Source organism: Desmodus rotundus, chromosome 7 (genome assembly GCF_022682495.2).
Source record: "Desmodus rotundus isolate HL8 chromosome 7, HLdesRot8A.1, whole genome shotgun sequence".
Classification (NCBI taxonomy): Eukaryota; Metazoa; Chordata; class Mammalia; order Chiroptera; family Phyllostomidae; genus Desmodus; species Desmodus rotundus.
Genome location: NC_071393.1, coordinates 34902691 through 34915216, shown reverse-complemented (window position 1 = coordinate 34915216; position 12526 = coordinate 34902691). Strand labels below are relative to the sequence as shown.

The following is a 12526-nucleotide window of genomic DNA, read 5'->3' as shown; positions in this document are numbered from 1 at the left end:
AAACAGCAAAAGTACTGTCAGAAAATAAGGCAAAACAGCCCCCGGCTGGTGCAGCTCAGTGGATTGAGCGCTGGCCTGGGAATGAAGGGGTCACCGGTTCGATTCCCGGTCAGGACACAGGCCTGGGTTGTGGGCCGGGTCCCTGGTGGGGGGCGTGCAAGGGGCAACCACATATTGCTGTTTCTCTCCCTCTCTTCCCCTTTCTAAAAATAAATAAATAAAAACTTAAAAAAAAGAAAATAAAGCAAAACAAAGGTATTTTCAGACATATATACAAGCTGAGAGAATTTGTAAAACTAGCAGACCTAAGAGGTATTTTTCAGGGAGAAGGCAAGATGGAAGGTCAGGTATGCTATAGGGAATAAATATATATACTTATATATATATATACACACATATGTGTGTGTGTGTATATATATACATACATATATATATATAGCCACACACATATAATCTAAGTGTGTATTTTGACCTTTTAAATGGAAAATTTCTGTCTTCACAGGTGTAAAGAGAATAATATAATAATCTCTCACTCCCTTTGAATAATTACCAACACTCTTGCTTCCTCTATACTCTTCATACCCTTACACTAGATTATTTAAAACAAATCCCAAGCTTTGTTTAAAAACATCTATTTAAAAAAGTCAGTATGTATATCTTTAATACAATAATTCCTTTTTTAACAAAAGCACAGGACTATAGACCTAAACAGTAAAATGAACAATGCCTTAAAATTATCAAATGTCCAGTCAGTTCACCAAAGTACCTAATTATTGCCTCATTGTGCAGATGGATATTCAAACCAAGATTCTTAAAATATCCATTTATTGTATTTGATTAATGTGTTTCTTATGTCTGTTCTTTAAATAAAATTAAAAATAAAAAAACCCTCTTTTTACTTGGGAAATTTCAAATGCAAATAATAGGAGGGAAACTAGCATAATGGGCCCAATAAGACAGAGGGTGGGTAAAATGATTCTGGCCCGAGTTGTGGCTGAGATGAGACACACTCATACGGACTCCCGAGTCCTGTGGAGGAAAAGGGACAGCGCGGCCACTCTCTCAAGAGGAGAGCGCCCCGACCCTTGCCTTGACAGGCTTTTATTGCTTTTCTGGGCCCATTACATTGAGGATGGTCCTCATTTACTGTGCACAGGTTTGCTTTGGGTGGTTACCATTTACAGGAAACAAAGGAGAGGGTGTTGCTAATTACACCAAAAAGGAAGGATATTTGCAAATGTAAAGGGAAAAATGGTTGAACTGGTTACACTCGTCCTTGGAAGGTTTAGCATAGATTTTAGGAAGTTACTTTAAAGATACACAGTAAACATTTGCTGCCTCAATTCAGGGTGAGGGAGTTTCAAAAAGCAAGTCTCAAAGCCGCCTAGGTACAGTGCAGGCCTGATTCCCCACAGGAGAACCCGTCCGTGGGCATAGGTCTGTTACAGAACAGGTGGGGGGAAGTTCATGATATATTATTACAGGAAGGATCCCCCCCCACACACACCTACCAGGTTCGCCTTGCCCGCTGCCAGAGGAAAGACGTCTCTCAATGGTGAAAAGGAAAGAAATTATTTATTTCAAAGTTACACAGACTTAGAGTAATGACTTAATGTCTTCATTAAAATACTAAAGTCCTCTAGAATACCCACAGACACACAGTCCTTCCCTCTCCCTCTGCCCAGTCCGGGGTTCCGTATCTCAGGAAAGGAAGTAGAAGTCCGTGATTCAGGCTCCTGGCACCATCAGCTGTGTGGCTGCCGAAATCTCCAGTTAATCCAGAGCCATGTGGCACCTTCTCTTGGCCCACCAGCAAGAGTCCTTTCTCCCCTTTTCTTCCCGGCAAAATCTCTCCTGCTGCCTAAGCCGCGTGGCAAAAATAAGCACCCCAAAACCACATGGTCCTCTCCTATTCACTCTGGAACCTCATGGTCCTCTCTTTTCACTCCATTAGAACCGCGTGATCCTCTCTCTTTCCCCTCAGAACTGCGTGGTTCTCTCTCTACGGCTGCCGCGCCTACGTTTAAATCCCAGCGCCCATCCTCCTTTGCAGCCCCATTTCCGACTCCTCCCACAACCAGTTACACCTGCCAGCATCCCCGTATTCTTCCAGCTTTACTGGTCTGCCCTAGTAGGTCCCGGCAGGTGTGGCTCCATGGCATGGAGCCAATCTTCCCCAAGCTCTCACGCAGGCGCTGTAACCAGGGGGAGTTGCTTCCCAGTCCCATCTTGAGTGGAAGTCACTCCCATCCCCCTGGCTCAAAGCGTGGCCACAGCTGTTTAACATATCCATGAAACCAGTTAAAGGTTATAGATATGTTAAATGACCATGCCAGAGGTTAGCTGCTCAGCTGTTGCTATGTAAAACAGCTCTGAATGACCCTGCTCTATGTGTCCCTTCCCCGGGCTCAGGCTTGTGGGGGTGAGGGCATCCTATATATATTTTTTTCTAATATTTCCTGGACACCTGGAGTTCTGGACCCCATTACAGATCCCTATTTGCCACCTCCCCCCGGGCTGCACCCTGTTTCAGGTCCTGTGTGCCGGATCTCGCTTTCCACTGGCCTTTCTGAGTGGGAGCTGGGCCCATGCCACACAGCACCGTCTCCTATAGCAAAAAGGCTTTATCTTCCGGACATTGGGGGTCTGTGCTCTGATCGGTTGTTGTTACTTCTGATCACCAAGGTGCAGACAGAGACCCACCACTGCTGCACCTCCTCCACTGCAGCAAGCCCTTCGCCCTCGGGTTGCAGGGACTTCCAGAACATTTAGAGGATGTGTACCCTCTTTCTCCACTTATTTTTGGCTTTTCCCCTTTCCGGTGCCAGACATTTGAAAACAACTAGATTACAACATTCAACTTCATGCCCTGGCTGGTGTGGCTCAGTGGATTGAGCACAGGCCTGCAAACCAAAGGGTCACTGGTTCAATTGAATTCCCAGTCAGGGCACATACCTGGGTTGTGAGCCAGGCCCCCCAGGGGGCTCATGAGAAGCCACCACACATTGATGTTTTTCTCCCTCTATTTCTCCTTCCCTTCCCCTCTCTCTAAAAATAAAGAAGTAAAATCTTTAAAAAAAAACAACTTCATATACACGGGAAATTACAGAAAGTTACTGCGCGTGCCCGAGGAAAGGCTTAGAAAAGACCTGAGAAGACAATTAAGATTGCACATTGGGCTGGTTCTTGGCACAGACATGGCCCACAAACCTTCTTTGAAAAAACAAAATAAAGGAAAACAATAATAGAAAGGCAAATCTGAGAAGGTGAAGAATCTGAATTCAAGTGTTACCACATTATTATTCAAATACCCATTTTTAACAAAAGCAATTACAGCACATACAAAGAAACAGGAAAGTATAGCCCTATCAGACCCCCGCCCCCCACCAAAAACATCAGAAGAATCTGTCCTCACAAAAAACATAATGGCAATTATACTACACAAAGTCTTTGAAGCGACTGGACTTCCGGGCAGGACGGAGGCACAGGCAGCCGCAGCTCACCTTTTCACACGACCACATCGGAATTACAGCTAAGATACGGGACCACCATCACTCAGAACCGGCAGAAACCGAGTTTTTTTCTCCTCCCAGGACCCCTGATTCAAACGTTGGTGTTTGAAGTTGTTCTAGCAGCTTTTTAGCCTGTCCTTGTTTTTTTCTAATTCTTTTTTCTGCTTGCTGTTCTGATTTTTTCTTCCTTATGTTCCACATCATTGATCTGATTCTCGGCCTCATCCACTACCACTGCTGTTTCCCTGTGAAATTTTTATTACACTTTGTGTAACCTTCACTTCTGCCTGGGTCTTTTTTTAACGCTGCTGAAGTACCCAGTGAGTCCCTTGAGCATCCTAACGACCAGTGTTTTGAACTCTGCATCTGATAGGTTGCTTTCCTCCATTTTGTTTAGAGTTTTGTTCTGCTCTTTCATTTGGGCCATGTTTCTCCTCATTTTGGCAGCGTGTGTGTGTGTGTGTGTGTGTGTGTGTGTAAATTAGGTAGAGGTACTACATCTACCAGGCTTGGTAGAGTGGCTTAATGCAGTTCGTGTCCCGCAGGATCCAGTGGCACAGCCTCCCCTATTATCCAAGCTGTGTACTCAGGGTGGGCCCCCCGTGTGGGCTGTGTACACCTTCCTGTTGTAGTTGACCCTAGGTTGCTATGGGCACATCCAGAAGCTGCACTGGACCCCCACCTCAATCTGTGGGGCCAAAGAACGGGGTCTTCAGGTGGCCCCAGAGTTTCTTGGTTCTGATTGGGGTCCTCCCCTTATGGGCTCAGTGACCTAAGCTGACCCTATCCCTCCCTAGGTCTCACCTCCATAGGTGAGACTAGGGCTGGGCTAGGGCTCTCCAGGCTGATATTGGCTTTCTCTCAGGGTGGCAGGAAGTCAGACAGATGTGGCCTGGGCTCCCCTGCTTGTCTCCATTTCCTTGTGAAGCCTCCCTCTCTTCACCCATTGGGTAGGTGGGGCCGGGACAAACAGGTGCTCACCTGTGGGTCTCCGACTCCTCTGGCCCAGGTGGGCCTGGGCAGCCTGGTCTACATGCAATGCTGCACTACACCCCACGGGCCCTGTGACGCTCCTAATCGTGACTTCTAATTGTTCTCCAGGTGCTTGTCTTAGATTTCTTAGATGGTCTTCACCTACGAATACTAATTTATTCCTTTGCAATATTTATGCTAATGGATTCTTACTCGTCTAGAATAGAGTTTTTCAATAGAAGCACTATGGGCATTTTGAGGTGCGTAATTCATTGTTACGGGAGGCGGTCCTCTGCATGGAGGACGGTTAGCGGTGTCCCTGGAGTCTGCCTTCTCGGCTCCACCAGTACTCCCTAGTTGTAACAACCAAAGGCATCTCCAGACATTGCCAAACACCGCCTGGCGGTATCGCCCCGGCGGGAACTGCTGGCCTAACTGAGCATGTCTAGAGCAATGCTTGGGTCATGGTGACGTAGCACAGTGCCACCCCCGCCCTTGCTGGAAAGGCCCCAGTAGTAAAGCCTACTAGTTCTGCATACTGCTGTCCAGGGCTAGCAGACAGCGTAAACAATAATAAACGAAGCCACTTTAAATGGGGCTGGAGCTGCCATCCCAGAGGGACTGCCTCGAACATCTTACACCTCGAGCCTTTGGGATCTTGAAACAGAGCAAAGTAGTAACCTCTGGCTGGGCCTCAATCAACATTCTACCCCAAAGAACTGTTTGCGAGGGCTACCACACTGATGACGACCGGAAAGGAACATTAAAAACATTGTTTAAAATCAGCATCCACGTGTCAGCTTATCTGCACCAATAGAAATGCCTTCCATTAACTCTTCTGCTTCCTATTCTCCTAAATACCCCTTGCCTTTGCCTCCAAATAGAAACGCCATTTGCATTTATGCCTGAATCAGTGGTTCCTAAATAGGTTTTCTTTCTTATTTCACATACATGCTTGTTGCCACTCACTTTGGCCTTTGATTTTTAGGTCAGCACTAGTAAACTGTATCAGAGTTTAGTTTGCAAAAAACGAAACACGTGACTTTCCTACGAATAATGAAGAAATGTCTGTCAAATTTTTTTTTAATTAATGAGGGAACAGTAAGATGAAAGTTGGTTCAAGGAACAATTTGAGAAAAAGTATTTATAGTGCACTTGGAAAGCCATTTGAAATGTGACCTGAGTTAGACAAAGCTCGTTCATGTAATATAAGGGTTATCATTTTTATTGAACAGACACCTGTAAGTTAACATATAGCCTCTCAGCTACGTTTTCTTACCTTAGTGGTTTTCAAAGTAAAGCCCAAACTGGAAGCATCATCACCTGGGAACAGGCTGGAAATGCAAATGTTCGGCCCCTCCCCCAGACCTATTTAATTAAAAATCTGGGGGTGGAGCCCTGTGGTCTGTTCTCACAGCCCTGCAGGTGATTCTGATGCAATGTAATATTTGAGAACCACTTCTCAAATAGTAGTCAAATAACCTTTATCTTCAAAACAAGTTTTAGGCACTGCTCCAACATGACATTAAAAGGACACGCTGCCCGGTCTGGTGTGGCTCAGATGGTTGGGCGTTGCCCCGCAAACTGAACGTTCTCGGGTTTGATTCCCTGTGGGTTGGTCAAGGCGCATCCTCAGTTATTGTCTGGGCACACGCCCCGGCGGGGGTCCAGGGGACCCAGGCAACCCAGGCACGTGCACTGACTGGGGGTCCAACCAGCCACCTCTCATTCTGCAGGACGATGCCCAGTCAAATGTGCAAGGCAGGGGGTGCTGGGCAGTCAGGGCCCATTCTTATATATGTATTTTTCTTATAGTCTTAAAATTTTTCTTGAGCATAGTGTAGTATTTTACTACTGCTGACTTCAACACGCCGGTGTTTATGATTTTTAAAAAGCTCTTTATAAATGAGACCATCGCTTTCCAGCCTTTTGGCTAAGATCAAGTGTATAAATGAGATCAATTTCAGCATGAATTGGGAAACTTTCCAGCTCTCTCTCTTCCTGGAGCAATTTAACTGTTCCGGGCTTTATCTGTTCTCTGAAACCCTAAAAGCCTGCAACAACAGTACCGGCTGGGCTGGGTGTATGAGACGTCTCACACTGTTCAATTTTTTGATTGGCTATTAGCCTATTCTCTTGCGTATTTCTGTTGTTGCTGCTGGTTTGGGAGATTTCGTTGTTGCTTTGCCTCCTCAAGTGAATACTGGAAACTTGGTTTTCCTAGACCATCTATGTGCTGAAACTCACCAGTAAGCAAACTAATGCAATTTAAAACCACCTATTTTTCTCCCATTTTATCGGGCAAATTTCGGATAAAACATCTAATATTGGTAAGGCCGCAGGGAGAGTGTGCTCCTGAGCACGTTGGTACCACCATCTTTGCTGGGCAACTAAGGGGGTTCATCAAAATGAAAGAAAATACCCAGGCACTTGAGATATCCGGGATACTAGCAATGCTGTTATCTTAAGTGGGTACAGGTGACGTGGTGCACAGTTTGTAAAAATTCATTAAGCTTTGTACTGATACTATGTACAGTTTTCCATACGGGTATTATACTGTAATAATCTTTTAAAAACATGGCTTTCGGTCCTGGCTGGTGGGGCTCAGTAGATTGAGCAACCAGCTAAAAACCAAAAGGTCACAGGTTCAAGTCCCAGTCAGGGCACATGCCTGGGTTGCAAGGCCAGGTCGCCAGTAGGGGGCATGCCAGAGGCAACCACACATTGATGATTCTCTCCCTCTCTTTCTCTTCCCCCCTCTAAACATAAAACTTAAAAAAAATATGGCCTTGGCCACAGCCCACAGCTTTACATAATGGCCGTACTTACCTGTCACCTGAGGTCCCTTTTAAGGCAGTTGCACCCGGCCCCGGGGTTCCTGATCCCTTAACCCGAACAAATTAAATGGCTTCTGCTCCCTATTTTCTACGGCTTCTGGGTTCCTCCGTTAAAGCGGAGGTGGCGCCCGTCATTTTCCGGGAGGACTTCCGGGCAGACCGAGAAGGGGCCCAGCATTACCCCCCCGCAGCCGCTGCGGGTCTGAAGAGCTGCCCCGCCCTGCGCGCGAGGGTCCCCGCCTCCACCCCCCACCCCCCCCGCGCTGCCAGCGCCACGTGACCTCCGCCTCGCCGAGCCTACGAGACCAGAAGGAGGAAGTCCCGGCTAGGCTTCCAGGCGCTATGGTGAGGATGCGGGGACGCCAAGCCGGGATGCCGGGGATGCCGGGGGTGCCGGGCGGGCAGGCGGGCGGCTCCGCCAGGTCTCGCGGACGGCGCTGCGTGCGGGTGGGGCGCGGGGACACGGAGCCAGGGAGGCCGCGCCCACCCCTCTGCCAACAGCTCGGGCGCGGTCGCGCGCGCCGAGGGGCGGGGCCGGAGAAGCCCCGCCCCCGCCGGCCACTGGGCACGTCCCGCGCTCTTCCGGAGCCGTAGTGCCTTCCGGGCTCCCACGGGCTCCCCCAGAGGCGCCCACTTGCAGCCCTCCTGTGGGGCATGGACAAGAACCTGCTTAGAATCGGGCTCAATCTAATAATAATTCTTCACTGTTAAGACGGCCCTTCTCTCTTCCCGGAGGCAGAAGGGAGTAGGTTTGGGGGCGGGACTTCCCATCCATCCACCAGTCCTTCCATTCCTGCAGCAGATTTTGAGTGCGTACTCTATACCGCGCACCGCGCGGGGCGCTGAGACTCCGGCTACATCAGGGGAGGGCAAAAGTGGAGAGTACCCTTGGCAGTCATAATTAAGACTTACGAGGGAGGCGACCTAACTGTACCGTAAGCATAGTGTTAGGAAAGGACCCTGAGGGCCCCGGGGCAGGAGGGAGAGCTGGCTCCCTGCATTGCAGTCTGTGTACCAGGAGTTAGAAGTCAGGAGGTGGGGGTTATAGAGAGCATGGTTTCCCAGGAATGGATGCATTTTCCCCAGTTGGAAGAGTATAAACTGGAGGTTCGTGAAAGATGAGCCCGGACAGGTAAGCAAAGACCAAAGCTCACTGCGCCTTGAGAGGCGCGTAAAGGAGTCTGAACTTGAAGGAGAGGGCACCAGAAAGCTAGGAAGGTCCTTTTGGCTAACTTATGAAGGGAGCAAGAGAGGAGCAGAGCCCAGGCAGGGGCGTCAGACCCCCTGGAGATGGCGGTGACCTGAGTTAGGGTGGAGAAAGTGGAGATAGAAGCTGGGGGAGTCAGCAGGGCTCAAGCACTAAAGGCACTAAAAGCAAAGAGGTGTCTGGCTTTGCTTCTCAGGTGGTTGTGCTCAGTGGGGTGGGAAACGCAGCGGGGAGCAGGCTTCCGTGGGAAGAGCATCCGTTTTGCCAGGTGTGTTCCCAGCCCTGGTAGACGTGTGGAAAGATGGACATGCATGTTGCCGTGGGCTAGAGTTTTGCCAGGCAAACAGGACAAAGGACAAGTGACCAGGGCAATGGAAGATATTGGCAAGATGCGGTTGAGTGAGTTTGCCTTCTAACGAAGGCGAGAATAAATAATAAGATGTGGTGGGTGCTGTGATACTTGTTGCGGATATCAAGCAAGAAGCGTAAGGGGCTAGAGCATGACAGCAAAGAGTGATTTCGTCCTTCAGCAGCTTTATTGAGAGACACAATACACAGCGCGACATATTTTGACACATGTGCTCATAAAAACATTACCAGCATCAAGATAATGAACACACCCACGGGCCCCTGAAATGTCCCTGTACAAGAGGCTATTTTAGAAAGTATAGTCAGAGAGGGCTCATCGGAAGAGGTGTCATTTGAACAGAGATCGAATGATGTGAGAGGTCAAGCAAGCCACAAGGATGATGGGAGGGTGTCTGGTGTAACAGGAACAGTGGGACGGCCAGTGTGGCCAAGCCAGGGAGGAAAAGGTGCTGAGAGAGGTCACTGGCCGTGAGGCCAGGGACTTTATTTTGTTCCATGGGCTCTGCCATAGAGTAGGCACCCAGCTGATATTTGCCAAAGAGATCGATGACTGGGATAGGCATCAGAACAAGGATTGGTGGGAGGGTGGGTCAGGGAGAGGGTCCTCTAAACAGCCTGGTAATCAGGAAGATCGAGTGGCCAGAAGGCACCCATCTTGGACAGGGGGCAGGGGTCCCTGAGGAACAGTAGTGTGGGAGACACTTGGCCGCACCTTGGCCCTCCCTCCAGCCCAACTGCTTGCCTCCCTCTCGTGCAGAGGTTCCGGTTCTGCGGTGATCTGGACTGTCCCGACTGGGTCCTGGCGGAGATCAGCACACTTGCCAAGATTGTTGAGTGCACCGGGTCTTCTCGGGGGTGGAGCGGACAGAGGGATTGTGGGTGGGGGCTCAGGGACTGGAGGGAGGGTGGTGAGGTCACTCTGCGGTCTGGGCCTCAGCACTCTGAGCTCATCCTAGCATGTTGTGTGACTGACCGCGTGGCTGACCCTCTCTGAGCAGGCCCCCCGCACGGGGGGCTGAGGTGGGCCAGTCTGGCTGATGTAAGGCCTTCCCCTCCAGTCCTCTGTGAAGCTGCGACTGCTGTGCAGCCAGGTGCTGAAGGAGCTTCTGGGACAGGAGATTGATGTGAGTGCCTGGCCCAGCAATGCTTTGACCCACTACCCAGTGACCCCGCTGTCCTGAGGGTGCCCCAGACCTGGGGAGGTGGGCGATCAGCCTCACGCCCACCCTGGGTACTTCCCATCCTTGCCACCATGTCTGGATTGTGGGGTAGGGAGGGGTAGCAAGCAGGGGTCTGGCACCCCTAAGGGCCTCCTTCCCCCGCAGTACGAGAAAGTCCTGAAGCTCACTGCCGACGCCAGATTTGGTGAGTACCCCACTGACTCCACAGCCCTTTGGGAAACCCTGGCTTCTTGGCCTGAGGCCTGGTCCAGAGGCGCCCCCTCCCCACAGCCTGTGCTGACCCAGCTCCGCAGAGGAACCTGAGGAGAAGGCATTGTGCGTCCTGCCCCCAGAGTCCTCTGCCAGCACTAGCAATTCTCACTGCTCAGGGTGGGGGTCGGGGGGGCTGTGAGATGCAGATAGTGTGGCAACGAAGGTGGCTGGGGCCACATGACACCCCTCCCCCACCCACGGGGCTCCCCAGAGTCGGGCGACGTGAAGGCCATGGTGGCAGTGCTGAGCTTCATCCTCTCCAGTGCGGCCAAGCACAGTGTGGATGGCGAGTCCTTGTCCAGTGAACTGCAGCAGCTGGGGCTCCCTAAAGGTAGGGGGCTGGGGGGCCAAGGGCTGCAGGGCAGCAAGCCGGCCTGTGTGATCAGGAGGTGCACCCTGCCCGCCCCCCTCCGGGCCAGGAGCCTGAGACCTGCCCCCTGAGCAGCCCAGTCCCCACCTGCTGCTCAGGGGGCCTCCTCTGCCCTAGAGCACGCGGCCTGCCTGTGTCGCTGTTACCAGGAGAAGCAAAGCCCCCTGCAGGAGCGCCTGCGGGCCTGCAGCCTGCGTGGTGAGTGTCCGGTCCGCCCAGGCGGGGCCTGGGGTCCGATCGGGAAGGTGTGTGTAGCATGGGAGGCACTTGTCCTCAGAAGAGGACATGGTCGCACGTCACTGTCACAGAGCCGGCATGCTTGGCTTCAGCGAGGTTTCTTTCCTCCGAGATCTGCTGTGGGTGATTGGAGCTCCTGGTTACTGAGCACCTACTTTGGGCCAGAGGTCCAAGGAATAAGAACTTCTCCAAGGCCACACAGCCTTGCAGAGTTGAGGGCTGAGTGTGGGCGGGCTGAGAGCCGTCCAGCCCTGAACCTGAGAACCCCAGCCCGTCTTGCAGTGAACAGGCTGGCCGGCGCGGCCTGGCGGGTGGACCACATCCTGCGCTCCAGCCTGCTGCGGTCTGTGGAGGAGCCCGTGGTGCGCCTGAGGCTGGAAGTGGCCGATGCCCCGGATGCCCCGGCCCGGGCTGTTGCCCTGACCCTCTCAGCAGACAAGTTCCAGGTCCTCCTGGCAGGTGAGGCTCAGCTGTACCTGGCGGGCTTAGGGGCTCTCCCAGATGCCTCCTGACTGCTGCCCAACTTCCTGCCTTTTGCCTGCAGAACTGAAGCAGGCCCAGACCCTGATGAGCTCCCTGGGTTGAGGACAGGAGTGTCTGCGGCCCCCACGGAGCTGCCCTGCCTGTGCTGAGTTGCTGCTCTCAGCTGCTTTTCATGACCCCAGGCCCAGGACCCAGCCTGGCCCCCTGGGTCTCTGGTGCTCTAGGTTCCCATGCTGAGAATTCAGCATAAGAATCCTGAGGACTTTTCCAGTACTGTCTTCTCTTCCCCATGAAGGATACTTGTCAGTGGTTTTCCCGAGCAGGAAGAATAAACAGACGTGTAAAGGAGTGTGTGCATAGGTTTCTTTTTAGGTTCAGATCAAAGGCTTTCGTGAGAGAGACCCAAGTAACGTGGACCTCCCTGGCCCATCGCTCATCTTCTCTTTCCAACTGCTGATTGAAGCAGGTCAGTGTGAGGCTCACGAAGGACAAAATGGAACAACAGCTCGTCATAGAGGGGAAAGCCAGAGTTTTAGCTCCCAGTCCTCTGGTGCTTTTGGCTGTGCTGTCTCTGCTGGTCCTTAGTCTGGCAGCACGCGGTGGCCCCGATGCCAGGTGCCCCAAGTAGAGAAAGGAGAGAACCTTGTCTCCCTGCTGTCTTCTGTAAAAAGGGGGAATGGCCCATCCCTGAACCACTCACCGGCATGAGTGGCTATGGACTGAATGCCCCCCACCTCAAGGTCATGTGTCGAAGCCCTGACTCCCCATGGGATGGTTTTAGGAGGTGGGGTCTTTCGGAGGTGATTGTGTTTACATGAGGTCAAGAGAGAGGGGCCTTACGAAGTGCCCCTTTTAGTCCCTTACAAGAAGAGAAAGACAGACACTCTCCACAAGCGCGTAGCAAGGAAAGGCCTCAGAAAACACAGCAGGAAGGCAGGGGAGGACTCTCACCAGGAACCAAATCCCGTAGCTCCTTGATCTCAGACCTACATGTCTGTTGTTAAAGCCACCCGCTTTATGATGTCTTGTTAGAGCAGAGCCATACAAATGGCCTGCAAGGACTGGCGTAAACCAGCCAGGGCTCCTTGTGTCAGAGACTAACTCCA

At 51.4% G+C, this 12526-nt stretch overlaps 1 protein-coding gene across 1 annotated transcript; it reads left to right on the top strand.

Annotated features, from left to right (window-relative positions):
- The first annotated feature begins 7565 nt into the window (after positions 1–7565).
- Positions 7566–11769, top strand: COMMD4 (COMM domain containing 4). The gene is made up of 8 exons (XM_053927594.1): positions 7566–7666; positions 9655–9726; positions 9956–10021; positions 10223–10262; positions 10542–10661; positions 10818–10898; positions 11220–11396; positions 11482–11769. Exons 1-8 carry the CDS (start codon positions 7664–7666, stop codon positions 11520–11522), a joined length of 600 nt encoding a protein of 199 aa, XP_053783569.1. The 5' UTR covers positions 7566–7663; the 3' UTR covers positions 11523–11769.
- Positions 11770–12526: the final 757 nt, after the last annotated feature.